The 18601-nt window shown below is 49.4% G+C and overlaps 6 protein-coding genes across 6 annotated transcripts; 4 read left to right on the top strand and 2 right to left on the bottom strand.

The window, feature by feature from the left end:
• Positions 1 to 1230: 1230 nt before the first annotated feature.
• Positions 1231 to 3716, bottom strand: BC939DRAFT_460398 (uncharacterized protein). The gene is made up of 11 exons (XM_051556871.1): positions 3576 to 3716; positions 3389 to 3460; positions 3135 to 3255; positions 2967 to 3023; positions 2802 to 2847; positions 2601 to 2702; positions 2464 to 2503; positions 2301 to 2352; positions 2107 to 2186; positions 1910 to 2010; positions 1231 to 1780 (listed from the first exon to the last, which is right to left on the bottom strand). The coding sequence occupies exons 1-11, from the start codon at positions 3679 to 3681 to the stop codon at positions 1439 to 1441; spliced, it is 1119 nt and encodes a 372-aa protein (XP_051409221.1). The 5' UTR covers positions 3682 to 3716; the 3' UTR covers positions 1231 to 1438.
• A 3847-nt stretch (positions 3717 to 7563) lies between these two features.
• BC939DRAFT_479672 (uncharacterized protein) lies at positions 7564 to 9162 on the top strand (the record flags this gene model as incomplete). Its single annotated transcript, XM_051558868.1, has 2 exons — positions 7564 to 8310; positions 8440 to 9162. 2 exons carry the CDS (start codon positions 7564 to 7566, stop codon positions 9160 to 9162), a joined length of 1470 nt encoding a protein of 489 aa, XP_051409220.1.
• Positions 9163 to 9594: 432 nt separating this feature from the next.
• BC939DRAFT_460382 (calmodulin mutant SYNCAM35) lies at positions 9595 to 11141 on the bottom strand. Its single transcript, XM_051556870.1, has 5 exons — positions 10949 to 11141; positions 10791 to 10818; positions 10264 to 10407; positions 9957 to 10109; positions 9595 to 9780 (listed from the first exon to the last, which is right to left on the bottom strand). Exons 1-5 carry the CDS (start codon positions 10949 to 10951, stop codon positions 9659 to 9661), a joined length of 450 nt encoding a protein of 149 aa, XP_051409219.1. The 5' UTR covers positions 10952 to 11141; the 3' UTR covers positions 9595 to 9658.
• Positions 11142 to 11834: 693 nt separating this feature from the next.
• BC939DRAFT_460380 (uncharacterized protein) lies at positions 11835 to 12634 on the top strand. Its single transcript, XM_051556869.1, has one exon. The coding sequence runs from the start codon at positions 11922 to 11924 to the stop codon at positions 12285 to 12287; it is 366 nt and encodes a 121-aa protein (XP_051409218.1). The 5' UTR covers positions 11835 to 11921; the 3' UTR covers positions 12288 to 12634.
• On the top strand, positions 12314 to 17026 carry BC939DRAFT_505825 (phosphatidylinositol 3 and 4-kinase-domain-containing protein; the record flags this gene model as incomplete). Its single annotated transcript, XM_051560720.1, has 4 exons — positions 12314 to 13399; positions 13828 to 14108; positions 14214 to 14752; positions 14925 to 17026. The coding sequence occupies 4 exons, from the start codon at positions 12314 to 12316 to the stop codon at positions 17024 to 17026; spliced, it is 4008 nt and encodes a 1335-aa protein (XP_051409217.1).
• A 657-nt stretch (positions 17027 to 17683) lies between these two features.
• Positions 17684 to 18186, top strand: BC939DRAFT_460376 (uncharacterized protein). The gene has a single exon (XM_051556868.1). The coding sequence runs from the start codon at positions 17820 to 17822 to the stop codon at positions 18051 to 18053; it is 234 nt and encodes a 77-aa protein (XP_051409216.1). The 5' UTR covers positions 17684 to 17819; the 3' UTR covers positions 18054 to 18186.
• Positions 18187 to 18601: the final 415 nt, after the last annotated feature.

Below are 18601 nucleotides of genomic sequence, written 5' to 3'. Positions count from 1 at the left end.
CGCGCACGCGTATCTATACATACACATTTATATACAAAAAAAAAAAAAAAGCATGATTAGGACAGTTGAATCAATCAGGACAAGGCATGTGGTGCTCGTCTCTTGAACCACCTCTCAAAGCCTTCCTTCTACTCCTTACTTTTGAAATGTTTCCGAGAGGTGACCACAGTATAGAATGGATGAAAAATAGTCGCTATCGGGCGGATATATCGAATTAATATGGACCACATCCCCCATCATCCTTGGTGTGTCATGGGGGGTTTTTTTTGCAGGACAGCGTCCGATCGGGAAAGCCGACTAGACTATTTATTTATTCAGCCGCGAAGCCCAAAAAAAAAAAAAAAAGGGAGAGAGAAGACCGTTAAACTGGTACATTCAAGAAATTATCGCTATCCGATGTATTTTCCACCACGATCCCACACACACACACGCTCTCTCTCCCTGAATCTTTATGCAGAAGTGAACGACTTACCACCTTCGGGTGTCGTTCGATACGAACCAATCACCCCTATCGCCTGCTGCTGTTTTCAAGGGAAAAATAATAATAACACGGGGTTAGCGCGCTGCTCAGGATTATCATATTCATTTTACCCTGAATTAATGTGGAAACACAACCTCAAAAAAAGGAAAGAAAAAAAAAGACAAGGGGGGGGGGTTCATTCGAGAACTTTCCACTGTTGAGAATCACTTCTGCATAATCGCGCAGAAAGCATGTCAGAGGGAGGTCTCGGGGGAGAGGGGCCACACGATATAGTCGCCATTCCTGAATGAGTGATAGGCCAAGCAGCACCAATGACCAAAAAAAAAAAAAAAAAAATTGCTACACACATTACAGTGTATCAAATTCTGGCCAGGAACGCGATTCCCCTTCGTCCACCCGTCCCCCTCTCCCTTTTTTTTTTCTAACAAACATAACAAACAATGAATCCAACGCAGGTCAGAAAGCAGTGATTGGTGCTACGCGATACGTTACGTGTTTCATGGGCAGAAGGGGTGCTTTGAACCAAAAAAAAAAATGAAGATAAAACAGACCCAGCCTGCCCAGTTTGAGAGGTTTGCCAGCCGCCTCTCCCTCCCCCTCCTCCTCTTCCTCTCTCTCTCTATATATATATATATCTATCTATCTATCTCTCCCCTACCGCAGCCTGGGCCGCTGTAGCGATACGTGATGTCAGACGCTTTGGGAAGAAAACGGGATGCGGAAAGAAGGAAAGGGGAATGAGAATGAAAATGTGAATCAGGAACCGTGCTTTTTTTTTTTTTAGTTTGGCCAATCACGTGTAAGATCCCTCTTTATGCATCGTTGCCACCAAAAAAAAAAAATTCTAAGTCTTCAATAGCCTACTGAAATGTATGTGCTACATTCATGTACGTACATGGGGGGATATATGGGCTGCAGCAGGTTCGAAGGGGGGAAGGAAGTGTACATGTTTTTTTTTTAAAGCTCGACAACCGCCGCCTCGCTGCTTTCCTCCGCGTTCACCTCCACCTCCACCTCCGCCTCCACCTCCTCCTCATCCTCCTCTGGCACATCTTGGAACGTGATCATGGCCGTCGTAGGATCGTCTGGGTTCAATGGCTGAAGCAAATCCTTGTTCCGCGCAAAAGTATTATCCCGACCCCATCTGGCCCGGAAGAACCGAAAGATCGAAGGCATCTCATCCACGAGCGTGAAATCAAACTCCTCAGTCCCGGCCTTGACACAGTTGCAACCGGCGTGATCCCTGTATTCGACCATACCCTTTTCCTCAACTTTGGACTGAATGAACCCGGCGGCATTCTAGGGGGGATGCACAGTAGTTATTGGAATCATCCATGTAAGTAATCACCATGGTATGACCTTTTTTTTTTTTTTTGTATTCAGGAAAAACACATTGTCGCATCGAACAAAGACCGGGGACTTTCTTACCAGCGACCACCACTTTTGAAACATTGGCTCAGGGACAGAGTCGATCGTATGTGTACCATCGATCACCGCGATAGCAGCGACACGGTCTTTGAAAAAATCGACTATGAAAAAAAAAATTGCAAGGCAAGATAATATGGATCAGGCCTGGGATCCAAGGAAGGCAAATGGCCACATTCTCTGCAAACACCTGTGCTTACACTGCGTGTGGAGAGCCGTGATCAATGCATGGGCACCGTACTTGTGAGCCATGATGAAGATTTCTTTGGAGGCAAAGTTCCTAAAAGCGCGACCAGAAATGTCGAAAAATATAACCGATTTTAGGCCTTGATTCACACCTAACGAACAGACTCTCGATTTCCTCGAAAAGCACACAAATGCAACGGCACTTTACTGTATGAAGTTCCGGAAGACGTAGTCGACGTGTACTTCCGGTGACTCCAGATCTATTTTTTGGTCCCATATGAAAAAAAAGATGGGATTCATGTATTAGGCATTGCAAGCTTGACCTTGTCTCATTTCGGGCAATGGATCACTTCCTCCATTCTCAGGCTTACGAGGGATAATGGCATAGTCCTTCTTGGTGGGGACCAACACCTATCAAATGTGCAGAAAACGATGCGTTAGCTCATATCCTGTGGATCATCCCATCATTCCTTTTCAGCGAGCTTTGGGAACGGGATTTGTTCCTTACCGATTCACGGCCATCGACCCACCAATGAGCATTTGGGTTGAGAATCGCGATGCCGTAGCCCTCGGCATGAGCCTGCTTGACAGTGGTAAGCATGGATCCGATCTAGTTTTTTTTTTTTTTTTTTGCCGTTTTCGTTAGTTGTGTCAGGACAAGCACGCAGTAAAAAAGTTGTGTATTGAACAAATAGAATTTAGCTTGTACCTCGACACTGTAGTTGCTGAGCAACCTACGAGACCACATGCCTAGACTATGTGGATCGCAATTTCAAAAAAAAAAAAAAGATAGTTAGAGCGAGAAAAAGCTAATTCGATGAGACCCTTGTTACCAAAAGTGTAACACACGCCAAGAATCCGTCGTGGTTCATACGATTCTACGGTGCCTGGGACGAGAACCAACAGGCGCTGGGCTTCCTTCGCGTTTGATCTATAAGCAGGGAACAAAATCAACCGAGTCTTTTGTTTGCACGGATGGACATTCACATTTCCATTGGAGAGTGCGTCCTTTCCATATCGTGCACCACATGGGCCCACTTACGACAGCAAGATATGGGCTCGAGGCGAGGTTGTGTCGGTGCCTTTGATCCCGAGGGGCACGGTTGCTTTGACCAGATCGCACTCGTCCTCCATCCTCTTCAGCATCACGTTCATGGCGGCAGCTGTTCCGCGAATACAATGTTAGGAAGAGAGACAAGAGGGGTCATGATCAATACCGATGCATGGAGAGAATAAAGATTAAACCGGCTCAGTGTTTCCTCAGCGGCAATACGAAAAAATCAAATGTCCTCTTACCGCTCAAGGCGCGTCCATGTGCCTCCTGATAGTCTCTGTCCTTGGCCTTGAGATCGAATGCGTATCGTTTTCCTAGTGTGATGTGGGGGCCGTTGGACGAAAGGGTGAGCTTGTATCCTCGGGTTGGGAGAGAAGGGACAATGTTCGCGCGTGGCTACATACAGGCCCCTCTTTTGTGCTGGCGTACCTTCTTTGTCAATAAGGTGACCCTGTTCATTGATGGTGAATCCGAATTCCTCAAGGGTGTCTCCAAAGACAGGTGTCGGGGCTTTCTTGATGCGGCGGCGATACATCGGTAGGTGTCAGTGGCAAAATGACCAAAAAAAAAAAAAAAAAAAAAGAAAAAAAAAGAGGGCAATCGCGTGAGTGCTGTGCTGTACTGAAGCTGATCGCGTGGCGAGTAGAGCGAGGAGAAAGGATGGGATTGGAAGAGGAATGTGGAATGTGAATGTGGGGCGTGGGGTGTGAATGGCGAAGGAAAGACCATGCATGTTCTAAAAGGGTCTTTCAAACAAAAGGATGTTTATTTCCCGTCACATTTTCTTGAACTTTGAACGCATTTTTTCCTTTATTTGCAAATAAATGAATGAAGCCCGCGCGCTTTCGTTATCCCTGGCTGGAAGGGGTGGGTGGTGGTCCCTGAAAAAAGAAATTGCATGGTTCCGCGAGGGCTCAGTTCATGTACCCTTTTCAATTGCCTCCGGCAATTCAGCTCAGTGCCGCAGATACACACCCTCATTCCATTACAAGATGAGCAGATGGATGAGAAGTCGAGAGAGGAAAATCAATTGATGGCTCACTCAGCAGACAGAGTGGTCTTTTTTCTCCTTCTACCCCAACCCCTCCTTCTTCATACCACAGCCATGTGATGATACCACCGGATGGAGGAAGGCAAAGGCAGTGGGATGGGATGGAGCACGTCGGCAAGCTGCTGTGCGTGTGTATGCGAGTGTGCAGTCTAGGGATGGGAGCTTGGACAGCGAGATATCGGGTTAGACATGGACCAGGGAACAGTGAGTGGGACACCCATGGGACGGTTGCTTTCCCATTGCTGGACATGGGGCGGCACATACCCATAGAACGGGGGCAGACAGAAGACGGACAAGGTTGTCCGTCTGTTCAAGGGAAAAGGAAAAAAAGTCCATTCTTTCTAAGCGGGAGACCCGCATGATTTTTTTTCTTGTTCTCTTCTGTTTGTCTGCGTGTTTGTTTGTTTGTTTGTTTGGTGGAGCGCACTGCGGTTCTTTCGCATTAAAGAGTATTTTAAACAGCAACTTTAATTCTTCACATTCAACTTTGATTTTCTTTTTTTTTCCCTTTTCCCCTTCCGACAGCCGCCCCTCTTCCCTCTCGTCGTCGTCGTCGTCTTCATCCTCCTCCTCTTTCCTTCCCTGTCTTTTCCTTCTTTCCTTTTTGTCCTTTTTGCTTCATTTGTCTCTGTCTCTCTCTCTTTCTCCAAACAACCGCACCCTGACTCATTTTACTTCACAGCCCGCTCGCTATCACCCACCCCGACTCTGCACCTCTCACCCTGCCCTCTCCACAGCAGTCAACCGGCACCCACACTCTGCCTCGTTCTTCATTCCTCTCTTCAGCTCAGCACCGGTGCTGTGTACAAGCAACAACGGGTAACGTTGCAACTCGCCCTTGTTCCAACCATACCACCCACAGTGTGTTCCTTTTCCCATTCTCATTCACCGATCATTGCAATGAGGGGAGCAACCTCATTAGCCATTGCGAGACAAAAAGGAGCGAAATAACTAAGCGTACGGAGGGTTTTGTCTTGAGAGTGCTCTTCTCGTTCTGAACCTCACCCAGTCTTCCTAGGGCATACTATTTCTATTTTTTTGGAGTACAGAATTACACCATGGGTTGTTTGTAGCAGCGGAGGAGGGAAACAGCCCTTTTCTGCTGCGTATCTCTTTATGATAATGATATTATAGTTTTTATTGGTTTTTTTTTTTTTTTTTTTTTTTTTGTTGCCCCCGAATGACTATACGAGTCGTGCGCTGTTTTTTTGTTTGTTTATTTGTCTATTCAATATGCCGGCCCCTTCTTTTCTTCTTTTCCCTCCTGCCCATCCTCTGGATTTTTATTTTTTTTTCCTTCTGGTTCTTCATTCCTTCCTTACTTCCTTCCGCTGATTTTCTCTCTCTCTCTCTCTCTCTCTCTCTCTCTCACACTCTCTCTCTTTCTCGCAAACATACACAGACGTACAAACGCAACCAACAGGAGGCCCATTTCAGACCTAGGTTTCCCTTTGCATACCTGCCACCACCGTTCGCATTGTGAGTACGCTTTTCTTCACTGTGCCCAGTGCTCCGTCTATGCGGTTTTTGTTTATATTTTTTTGGGGAGTGGGGAGTAGGAGTGGGGGCAGAGAAAGGTTGTTTGCCTTGGCGGTCAATTAGCCTTTGTCATCCCAGCTGATGGGTCCGATGTGATGTATCTGTGCATTTGTGCATTTGTATTGTGTGGTGCTGATGTGTATATACGGCAGATGTTTGTCCGCTCCTTGCTGTGTCCCAGTTCTTCCCTCCTTCCCTCTTTCTTTTTTGATTATTTGATTAAAGGGCAATGTGAATGGATGGTGGTTATTAGTGATAAAAAAAAAGAAAAAAGAAAAAAAGAAGAAACATGACTTGGATGGATGAGTCCCTAGTCTACAGCTGCGTGTGTGTGTGTGTGTGTGTGTGCGTGTATGTCATTTCTCATTTTACTTTACTGCGCTGTTATATTGGGTTGAATTGATAAATACAATATGTTCCAACTCAATTATCATTTTTCTTCTGTCTGATCGCAATCTTTTTTTTTTTTTTTTTTTTTCATTCTTTGGGTGCAACAATTCGTAACCGTTTTTTTGTTTGCCTGTCCGTCTGTCCGTCTGTTTGTTTGTTTGTTTGTGTGTGAGTGTTTATGTTTATCTCTGTAAAGTCAATGTCCATGGCCATGTCCATCCCCTCCCCTTCCCTCCCCTCCCTCCTTTCCCTCCCTTCCTTCCTTCCCTCTCTCTCTTCTCACACTTCTTTCCTCTTTCCCTCTTCCCCTTTTTTACATTATCATTTCTCTTCTTCTGTCCACCGCCCATTCGTCCATCCACCCTACCCACCATTGCAGCAGTGCACCAGTAGACTTTCCTGTATGTCTCCTCCTCTCACCAAGGAAACCCGATAATCATGTCCCTGCGTGTTCTCTCTCCTCCCCTCCAACCCACCATCCTGCTGCACCCACGCCTGTGCCTGTGCCTGCCTGTGTCTGCCTGTGCCTGTGCTTGTGCTTGTGCATGTGCATGTCCTTATTCCGGACCACACCCTTGTACCGCACCTCACATTTCACACCCCACTTGCACCTACTTGCACACAGGCCTTGACATGGCAGACAGAAAATAGAGACGACACTGTCCAGTCTTGTCTTGCCATGTCATGTGTTGCCGTTATTCCACTACCATTCCTCTTGACTGTCGATCCCCTTCAACCATTTGTTTCCAGATGGAAGTGTATCCTCTGTGCCAATTGACCGGGCGGTTGATTGGTGTGCTGTCTTTGTTTTGTTAGCGTCCTTTTGATGTCTTTCATTTCCTTCTGTGAGATCGTCTACGTGGATGGACAGTATCGAAATGGTCATTGTTGTTTTTATTATTAATATTGTCTGTGGGCATATGGTCATCGACCATGCCCTTTTCCCTCCACTCTGCTCTCCTCTCTTTTGCTCTCTCGCTAATCTCTCTTCCCCCCCCTCTTGTTCATTTACTCCGTCCGCCGTTGTCTGCGGCCTGTTGTACACACTTTGTTCCTAACGACTCTTCACTCTCAATTGCTCTCAAAATAGAATTTGTTTAATTAAGACTTTTCCCTCCCTCGCAGCTGCCCACGCGCCATATCTCTTTTCCCCCGTCTACAGCAGTCGACTGCACACTCCGTCCACATCCTTGGCCCGCACCCATGCATCACCACCAGCCATACCCGCACCACCCGCAGCAGAATCCCTACCCACCGCCTCCACCGGCCATCCTCCTGGAGATGGACCACCCCCATCATATGCAGCAACTCCCATACGGCTCCCCAATGCCGCCCCAGCCAAGGGGCCCTTCCCACAGGCGATCACACTCCAGGTCAAACTCGGCTGTCTATGGACCCCCTCCTCCACATGGCTCCTTCCCCGGGCCACATCACGAGATGGCCCCTCCCCCGGCGCCAGCCTTCCAGGGACACGGCTCCTTCCATATTCCTCCTCCTCCTCCCTCCATCATTGCACCACCGCCTGAGCCAATCCCTGTAGAGTCAAGGCACCATGCCCGCTCTCACTCCCAGTCCATGCCCATGCCCATGCCCATGTCCATGTCTCCCTATCCACAGTCATCACACCACACCAACGATCCCTCCACATGGTCTGTCCCGCCTCCTCAACACCCCTCAACCTTCGGTCCACCCTCAGACCAGCATCTCCACCAACGTCCTCCACACCACCCTCATCCATATCATCCCAGCCAACCGGCCTCGTTGTCGCGCCCGCCCTCGCGTTCACATTCGCGTACGCACTCGCGCTCGCAACCCCAGTTTGCTCCTCAGCACGCGATCCTGTCCCCTCCTCCTCCAAGGCACGCGTCTCCCTCTGTTCCTGTTGTAGCTCCACGGTATCCTCAGGAGATGCCCTACCCAGAAAGAGTCGATCCTGTCCGCTTCCCCGCTCCAACATCGCAGCACCATCCTATGCAGCGTCCCCCCATGGCAGAGGAGGAAGAGGAGAACGATGGCGAAGTCGTCCAGGATGCAACGCTGGCTCCTCGTCGCGCCAGTGCACAGTCAGCATCCATAGTGGATGAGGACAATGCGTTTTTGAGCAAATGCCCCGACTGTGGCAAGATGTACAAGCATGCAACATCGTTGTTGAAGCATCGCTGGGAGCATTCTATCTATTGGAAGGTAATGCAAAACATCCGAATCAAGCGAGCAAACAAACAAACAAAGCAAACAGCTCTAGCTGGAATCTCTCCTAGCCCCATTTCCGCTAACCACCGCTTACTCTTTTCTTTTGCAATGAATCATGCATAGCCCGCGACCAAATTCTTGCTGTCCAAGCACCAGCAGGTGCAGCTGATGGAGGCTGCATCGATCCTTCTGGGCATGGACGAATCCCGTGATGGCGACAAGGACGCGATCGTCAGCATGTTCATCAAGCAGCGTGGCCAGCTGGCGACCGGCACTTCCACGGCCTCAGCCTCACCACCAACGTCGACAAAGTCCCTCTCGGGATCTCCACCTCCGATGAGCGAGCGTGCAATGGCCATCAGCGGGCCCGAGTCCGGCTCGATGATGAGCCCACCCCAGGCCTACCATGGCAGCAACAGAGTTTCCAACATGGCAACGAGGCACTCGGTCACATCGACGACCTCGACGGCCTCGTCCTTGTCTTCCACCCCCCCTTCCTTGGCCCCTGATGATGAGAGTGTTGCAGAGATGGAGGAGGATGGCAGGATGTCGGCGCCACCACAGTTCCGGCATCATCATCATCACCATCAGCAGCAGCCACAGCCACAGCCACCGCATCATCATCATCAGCAGCAGCATCACCCCCAGCATGCACAGCATCCTCAAGCAGTACCTCCTCACGCCCCATCCATGACGATGGGTATGGGTATGGAGATGGGGCAGAAGCACGGTGTGGAGCCACACTACTACCCGCATGACCCTCGCTATAATGCGTCATATCATCACCATCAGGCACCACAGCATGCACAGCAGTACCCACCATATTACCATGAACACATCATTTGATTTGATTTGATTTGATTTTCGCTTTTTTGCTGGTTCCTGTTCTGTTTCTGTTTCGTGCATCTTTTCCACTTTCTTTTATATGTGCCTTGTTATTCTTTTTTTTTTTTTTTTTTTTTTTTTTTTGCTGCTCGCTTTTTGTTTTGCGTTTTACTCGTTCATCAATCCCACACACACACACACATGCACACACGCCCATACGCACACTGTACATATACATTTGCCTTATTCCGCTCTCTCTCGTCCGTTTACTCTACTTTCGCCCCTTCCGAATTAAAAAAAAAAAATTACAAAAAACAACAACATTGTATCCGAAAAAGAACAAATAAAAAAATACAAAAAGAAAAAAAAAAGAAGGGCGGTTCATTGTTCATGAATATATGATGATACTTTTGCTTGTTTGTTTGTTTCGTAGTAAATGGTTTCTATTTATTGTTATTTATTTTATTTTATTTTTTTGCGTAGAAGGAAATTCGAGGGTTAGAGAAAGGATCTATATCTATGCCAAGAGATCTCGGACAAAGGTCTCGTAATTGACGTTTCCGTCCTTGTCAATGGCGGCGCTCTGCAGGAATGCGTCGATCTCTTCCGGGGTCAATGCCTCTCCCATAGTCGCCAGCACTAACAAGGAAAAAGGAAAAAAGAAAAAGGAAAAGAAAAAAATGAGAAAAATATCCGGTTCCTTTTCATTTCTTCATAAAGATCGAACATGGAGACATGGACATGGACATAAAGAAAGAGAGAAAGAGAGAAAGAGAGAGGGAGAAAGAGAGAGAGGGAAAAAAAAAAAAACTTACCATGACGGAGTTCTGTGACAGAGATGGATCCGGTGTTTTCGGGATCAAAGGCCTTGAATCCATCGATGAGTTCCTCGGGAGTGCCCGCAGGCTTGAATCCGTCCGGGCGCAAAGCGATCTTTGTGAACGTATCGAACGTCATGGTCGTAACACCTAAACAAAGTAAATTCCATTTCTCAGTTGAGTAACCAAAAAAAAAAAAAAACTACCACACCCTGCCTATCCTTTGCAAAAAAGAAGAGAGAGAGAGAGAGAGATGGGACAATTGGGGTCACGAAATCAAGTTGAAAAAAATAAAAAACATTACCCGAAGGATCGGCTTGAGCGACGAGTTCCTGGATCTCGGCTTGGGTGGGGTTCTGACCAACGGAGCGCAACAGGTCGCCGAGAGAACTTGTAGGGACATTGCCCGTACCCTTGCGGTCAAACAAGTTGAACGCGTCCTTCAGTCCTGAAGATGAAAAAAAAAGAGGAGATTAGTGCAAACATCCAGTAATAGCAACGAAAAGGATCTCCTTCGTATTGCGTATGCGTATGCGTGCGAGGAGTGAGAGTCGAGTTGAATGTTCAGGTACGCGTACGCGTTATGGATTCGGTCCCTCATCCGAAAGGGATTACTTGCATCCCGAAAGGGTGGTCTCATCATCCTGCTGTGTGATTCGTTTCGGTGATGAACCATCGTCCATTTTTTCCTCCTGAAGTGTTCTTTTTTGTCCAAACACTATAGCGTCCATTTGCTTGAAAGAAAGAGAAAGAGAAAGAGAAAAAGAAAGAAAGAAAGAAAGAGAGAGAAAGAAGAAAAGCAGCTGAGAAGGTGTTTGAGGGGGGTCGTACCCTTGATCTGATCGTTGTTGACGGCAGCCTAAGAGAGGTGGAGAGAGAGAGAGAAGTAGGATGAGAAGCGTCAGTTTCGTTTCGTTGGTGTGCCTGAGCCTTCGCATTTTCACAGTGAGACGATAAAGCAAGATCCATCGAGATATTTCCACACGAACCATTTTTGCTATTTTGCTTGTCTTGTTTCCTTTTGGGTCTGTGTTTGTGTTTTGCGAGTGGAGTAGGGTGGAGGTGAAGAAGAGTGGGAAGGGAGGAAAAAGAGAGTGGGAGATGGATGAAAAGATGATGAGACAAACTCAAGGATGGAGTCCCCTTTTTTTTTGCATGAGGTCAAGTTCCACCCCCCCCCCCTCCTTTCCCCTCCTGGAGGCTCGCACGTGACGTGATCAGGACCCTGGAATCGATCCAATCGACCCCTGTCCTTTGGACTTGACTGCACAGCTCAAAGTGGCACTACGTACGTGCACCCCTGTGGACTGGTGGGATATACGCGAGGGTCTTCTTATTGTTTCATTGTGGAGAGAAACAACGCTAGGTCTTTGGTCTTTTCCTTGTTGGTGCAAGAGAGAGAGAGGACACGAGCAAACAACCGGTCGTCGATTATGAAACCAAAAGGAGTCTTCAATTGCTATGCCTTGGTCAAAGACATGCTTCCTTGTTCTGGACATACTGCACATCCCTACATAGGACATGCATAGTGGTGGGCGAGGGCGCAATTTTCGTCCATGGAGGCGTAGTTTCTTTTTCTTGCTCCATCCATGTGTGTTGCTTGGCATAAATTTCTCCCCTCTCTACTTTACGATACATGGAAAATGCATGCTCCTGCCTCCTGATGCTCCTCCTGCTGACGCTCCTCCTGCCGGTGCCACTTGCCCCTACTTTTGGATTACCCCCAACAAGTTTTTCTTCAGTGTGATAGAAAATAATAGTATAATAAAAGTGAGCATGCTGCCGGACGAGGTCATGCGGGAATGGACCGCGGCGAGCGAGCGCAGTTTGCGATAGAGTTGACTGCCTTGAAGAAAGTAAAGAAAGAAAGAAAGAAGGAAAGAAAAGGAAAAAGATGGTGAAGATGAAGGAGAGGAAGGGAGCGTGGCCGAATCACATCCCGCGAGTGGGATCACGCTGAGCATGGTAACCAGCCCATCATTCTGCCGCACACCGGACAGAAGGGCGTTCCAAAGCGAACGAGGCCGCCTTCCTTTTGTGTGCGTGTCCACTCTTTATCTCTCTTTCTTCCCCCCTCCTCCCCCTTTCTTCTCGATTCGTTTCTTTTCCCCATCCGCTCCTTTTGTTCATTCATTCATTCATTCATTCCTCTTCTTGTTCACTCGCTCCTCCTTCTTCGTCTTATACACTTCCCTGCCGTGCTTCTTTGTGTTCCTTGTACTTCTCTTGACTTTGCCCAGACAAAGTCTTTTCTTTCCTTGTCCCCAAACAAACAAGAACCCTGTCCGTAACTTTGTCCTCCACCGACTCCCAGGAAGGAAACGCTGATCAGCTAGCAAGGCAGGTTCGACTCGATGCCCAACAAGAATGGCTATCTGCCCCTAGGCCAGGACGAACAGGATACTCCATATGAGGAACAGGAGTCACAGGAAGGAGCCGACGACACCAGGACTCCTGCTCAGACACACAACACAAACCATGCGCAAGCTGAACACGAAGGAACACCTCAGCGCCAGGGCACCGTCACACTGGACAGGCAAAGCAGCAACAATGATACCCGGCAGTCTTCTGCTGTGGCTGTCTCTAAGCACCAGCACCAGCAGCACCAGCAGCAGCAGCCCACTCTGTCTACCACGACTGCGACCGCGACCGCGACTGCGCCAACAATCCAGCAGTCGACTGTCACCACCATCCAAACCTCACAGGTGCGACCCACGCCCTACATGACCGTGTCTGCGCCAGTGGCGGGAACAGAACACTCGAATTCGTCCACGTTTCAGTTCACTGGCTTTGGCACCAAGCACAAGAGTCTCCTCGGCACCAAAGACAAACCCTCAATGTCCTCCTCCTCCAACAGCAACGGCCACAGCAGCTACAGCTCTGGCTCAGCCTATGCCCGATTGACAGGATCGAACCCAGACGACAATAGTAGAGCACCAGGGGGAGGAGGCCCAGGTCTGGCCCATCTTCGTCCTAAGCAGCATCCGCACACGACCCACTCGGGTCCACGGGGGATCGAAGAGTCGCAGAAACGAGAGGTCCTGCGGGAGATCCGACCGGACCCACATAATTTACCAGAGGAGCTCTTACGGGAGCAGGCCAGGAGTGGTGCGGCCGTGGATGCGATTGCGAACGGCGGTCTCTATCCACAGGACGGCGGGATCCATCCGCTTACGTTACCTGGTAGCCCCGGCAGTAATCCAGCGGGCCATGTCACAGGAGCGGGTATAGAGAGGAGAACGCTGCTTGGGGCGGGCGACGGTCTGGGTCTGGGGATCGGGTTGGGAGGCAAGGCCAACACACATTCCTCCAGATGGAACAGGCCGTCGGGCCGACGGCAACGGCGTGTACCGAGCTCGGGACTGGGGCGAGAGTACGATCAGCGAGTGATTCAGTCCTCGGTGTTTACGCCCGTGCTGGAATCCGTGGACGGTAGACAGGTAAAAGAGCTGCTGGTTTTTTTTTTTTTTTTTTTTTTTCCAAGGATTACAAGATAACCATGGGAAAAAGAGTGCCTGAATAGGGGGAGTTGGATCTCTGTTGATATGTGCTCCCGTCCAATACCGCGGATCAACAACAACAACAATTTTTTTACTTTTTTCTACACGGATCACAATGGAGGGGAGGACCCATGCTTCTTCAGCCCCCATCGGACGCATTGGGCTGTGGTTTTTTTTTTTGTTTTGTTATATTTTCCATAACAATGGACAATGAAACCGCACAGGAAAAATATTAACGCGTTGTTTTCTTTCTTTCTTTCTTCTTTCCTTGCGGGACGTTTTTTTTTTTTTTTTTTTTTTTCACTATGCGATTCTGGGATTATTATTATCATTATCATTATCATTATCATTGCTAATTATTTTTTCAGCCGGTGAAGTCTGCTCCAGCACTTACGCCGGACCATGCGGAAGCCATGACGAGCGAACGTTTTGTGTCGATCGTGAATTCTGTAAAGGAGGCGATCCATTCCGGGATCCAACCACTCCGGATTGCGCAGGGATCGTCTGGGTCGTACTTTTGCAGGAACACGGATGGCAAGATTGTCGGGGTGTTCAAACCCAAGAACGAGGAGCCCTATGGACAGCTGAATCCTAAATGGGCTAAATGGATCCACCGGAACTTGTTCCCATGCTGTTTCGGACGTAGCTGGTAAAGTGTCACAGAGGAGGAGGAGAACGGAGGAGGGTCTCTCTCCTTGTCTTGCTAGATCTCTAACGAGAGCTTTTTTTTTTTTTTTTTTTTTTTTTTTGGCAGCTTGATCCCGAATCTTGGATATATCTCTGAGGCAGCAACATCACTTGTGGACCGTCGACTGAAACTCAACATCGTGCCGAGTACAGAGGTCGTCTGGCTGTCGTCCTCTGCTTTCCACTACGATTACCTGGACAGACGGGCGGCCAAGCTCCAGAAGGGCGCGAAGCCATTGCCGGATAAGGTCGGAAGTTTCCAGTTGTTCCTGAATGGCTTCAAGGATGCGAATCTGTTTATGAGGGACCATCCTTGGCCCGTGGAATCGGCCGCCGCCGTCGCCTCTGTGGGGGATGCCAGTGGTGCCAAGGGGAAATACTCGTCCGCATGGAGGCGGTCATCGCCTGACAGCGCACAGAACTTGCAGGACACGGATGGGGCGAGTACTTATGGAAGCATTACAGGGTCAGCGTACGGTGGATTGGTTGGTGGACAGGGCTATGGGCTCGACAAACCGGGGTTTAACTGGACGCCACCATTACAGCAGCAATTCCGGGAGCAGTTTGAAAAGATGATCATTCTGGATTATCTTATCCGCAACACAGGTATGTAAAGGACTCATCAGAAGGGAAAAAAAAAAAAAAAAAAAAAAAAAAAAAAAGGAAGCGGCGCCCGTCCGCCGAGTACAAGAGACGAAGAGAGACAAGGAGAGTGAGTGCAGCGTTTTCAACCAACTATTAACGAGTTCTATCCGGCCCATTTTGGTTGACTGTATAGATCGTGGATTAGACAATTGGATGATCCGGTACTGCGAAAAGGAGGGCATCTCTATTGTGGCGAGTCCCCTGAGTGCGGTTCAAAAGGGCAATATGCAGCAACAGGCAGATACCAGACGGAACTCGAGGATAGGCGACTTGTTGGGCTTGAGCTCCGATCGTGGATCGCTCCGGTCCCTGAGCTCATCTCTGCGCGAGAGCGGAGGTCGTAATGGCATGCTGGCCACCCCTCCCGGGACACCACCACGGTCGAACCTATCCCAGGCGCCGACCTCCGGAGTCGACCTAGTGCAGGACGAGGACACAGGGGGGAGCAGTTCTAGATCAGGATCGCCCGAGGGAGACAGCGCTGCAGGGCCATCCAAACCATTGGACCCTGCTGCGTCGATAGAGTCGTATTATGGGTCCAACCACGTCCATGTGGCGGCCATCGACAACGGTCTTGCTTTTCCGTTCAAACACCCAGATTCGTGGCGGTCGTATCCCTATGGCTGGCTCTTCTTGCCCCGTCATCTCATTTCCCAGCCCTTTACTAAGGCCACGCGCGATCACTTCTTGCCTCTGCTGTCCTCGCCTGTTTGGTGGCGTGAGACGATCGCGGACCTGAGGAGGCTATTCAGCATCGACAGTGATTTTGACCAGGGGATGTTTGACAAGCAGATGGCGGTCATGAAGGGACAGGGCTGGAATATTGTCGAGACGCTGAAGAATCTGGAGCATGGACCCATGGATCTATGTAGACGTGTCGCGCTGGTCGTATGGGATGAGGAAGTGACGTTGGAGCCAGGGGTGTCGCCCTCGATGCTGAATCGGTTGTCAGGACAGCTTAGCACGGAGGGACCTGGTGGAGTGACGTATACGAATGCACAACCCAAGGCGATGACGATGGACGCGTCCAAGGCCAGCTACACACATTACGGCAGCATCATGAGTGTTGGCGATCGATTGTCGACGGCCAAGACGCTCTCGACGTCCTCGACGGCGATCGGGGAGGGGACGCCGTTCCTGAAGTACGACCATTTGCAGGCCAAACAGGGGTCGTTGCAACACCTGGTGATTGATATGGAGGAGGACGCGATGTCGCAGCCGAGGCATGACAGCTTCCGGCAGGTGGTCAGCGATGGGGAGTACGACGACGACGATGATGATGATGATGACGAGGACGCGTTCTCGTATGATGAGGAATACGATGATTTCGACGAGGAGTTGGAGGTCGGTAACTCTGGGTTCCGTCAGGCTGTAGGGTCAGGGTCTCAGACGTTGGCTCCCGTATCGGTCGGGGATATGGTCTCGATCGACATGACGCTGACGAATCCGGAAGCGGCTCGGAGTCATCGTCGACGGGCGAGTCAGCAAAGTGAGGAAGGGCGGTCCCGGTCACGGCGGCGACAACGCAGTAGTAGTGATGCTGTACAGAGTGGTGTTCGTACGCAGGAGAGGGAGGAAGGGGAGGAGGAAGGAGGAGGAGGAGAAGATCCGCGGTCAGGAGCGGGATCACCGAGGTTAGGGAATAAGAAGAGTCATCAACGGAGTAGGACTGAGCAGGATCATCGGACGGGTACGATCCGCTTCGAGAGCACGGCCTTGTCGCCGTCGGTGGATAGGAGTAGGGCTGATTCTGGAGATTTGGAGAGCGGGTTGTTGAATACGTCGTCCAAGGGCAGGGACCCGTTCAAGTCACCGGAGGATGATCGTGTGGCCCACCGCACAGCAGGAGCAGAAACAGCAAGGGCAGAGGAGGAGGGGCGGGAGCGGGAGCAGGAACAGGAGCGTGGACGTGGACGTGGAGTCTTCGCACGTGGGTATGGCGCGATATCGAGTCCTGGAGGCGACAGCAACGACAGCAACGATGTTAATAAGAAGTCCGATGACGGTGACGACGAACACGGGCTGAGCGGGCGGCCGAGATGGGCGGATCGACTGAAGCGGGGGCTGAGTTTCGATGGACATTTGTTGGTGGGGGGGATCGGTCAGGCCGCACGGAGGGATCGGAAGCTGAGGAAGCAGCGGCAGCGGGAGAGGGAGCTGCGGGAGCGGAGGGTGATCCTGGTGGAGAGGATTGAGCCTGTGACGAAGAACTTGCCGTACTTTAAGTGGTGGTAGCGGGTGTGTGGATATGTGGGTGTGTAGGGGCAGGAGAGGGGGTCCCGGTAAGGGATTGTAGATACTGTCTTTGTTCTCGACCATTGTATTTTCACACTTCATGTTACAAATATTCGTGCGTGCTACGGTGCCTGCTACAGCTTGTGATGCTTCATTGCCTCTTGTTGGGAGGACAGCGCTGCTGTCCAGACTGTCCAACTGGCCCTTGTTCGCCTGTGTATCTGTCCCAAAACGGATGGATGCTCGTCCACGGCGATGATAATAATAATAATAATACTAATAATAATAACAATAATAGTTTTCTTTATTGCCACAGCTCACAACTTTCATCGCCGTTTGAATATTAAATTCCCGTGAGGGGGAGAGGAGGGAGAAGGGTTCGTGAGACGCCGTTTAATTTGGCCGCAGAGGAAAAAAAGAAGAAAGACCCACGGAAACGCGAAACTACATCGCCCCCAAATGCAATAATAATTTGCTGAACGCCCGCCCCTAATTTGTCTTTATTGATGATGGGTTCCACCAAAAAAAAAATGAAAATAAAGATGGTGGCAAAATTTTATTGTTGAGATGTTTTGGACTTTTGGGGTTCATCTTTTTTTTTTCTCTTATCTTTTTTCTGTTGTTTCAGTTGAGAAGCAATAAAGCGCCGCAGTTTTATTTTTTTTAAACGGTTACACTTTAGTTGGGCGGATAGAAAAAACGTGGTCCGCGGGGGGAGGGGAGGAAGGGTTTTTTTAATTAGGCGTAAACTACCTTTGTTCATCCGATAAAGGCGCAATGCTGTAATGCTGTAATGCTGCTGCTGTTCTTATTATTGCTGTTCTTATTGTTGCTATTGCTGTTGCTCTTGCTGTTGGTCTTTTCAGCATCCCCACTTGATTTGGTCCACCTACACAAAGGCCGGGGATGGACGGGGCGAGGGAGCAGCTCTAATGCGCGTGCATCGCATCAGATTGCTACGCTTTTTAAAAATAAAAAGAGGAAAAGACCAATAAGCTCTGTGCTGGTCCTGGTGCTGCTGCATTAGGAACGACGTTAATGCTCTTCGCTATGAATAAGGGTGCATTCCATGTTAGCCTATGTATGGTAGAATGGACAGGCAGATCTTTTTCTGTTTTTTATAAATCCTTGAGCATTGGACATTGCGCATTGGGGGGGGGGGGGAGGATCGGGATACGATGAGCCATTGATTGAAAGAGGGAGGGGTCTGGGCTAGAAGAGAGATGCAAATGCAGGTCAGGGGAACTCTATTGAGCCGGCTAACTACAGAATAGGGAACACACTGACTCGATCGATTGATAGATAGATAGAAATGGATGTAGTAGGCCCTGCTGCTGTCGGATGAGCTGTAGACTAGATGCGGTCGCACCTTTTGGTTCAATAATATGCACAGTTGAAATAAAAGAAGGAAGGAAGAAAGTACGCGGTGTGATTCGTCGACAAAATTAGGCGGGGGAGGACCCTCCTCCTTGAACCAAAGATGGGCAGAAGGGGGAAACCCCGTCTAATGGGTCCAATATTCATTCATTTGATACATGTGCTATGGTATATGATGTGATGTATGATATACGATGC

This window comes from Gamsiella multidivaricata, assembly GCF_025024155.1.
Source record: "Gamsiella multidivaricata strain RSA 2152 chromosome Unknown BC939scaffold_62, whole genome shotgun sequence".
Lineage (NCBI taxonomy): Eukaryota > Fungi > Mortierellomycota > Mortierellomycetes > Mortierellales > Mortierellaceae > Gamsiella > Gamsiella multidivaricata.
Note: the sequence above shows the minus strand (reverse complement) of the source record. Positions and strands in the feature narration are given on the sequence as shown.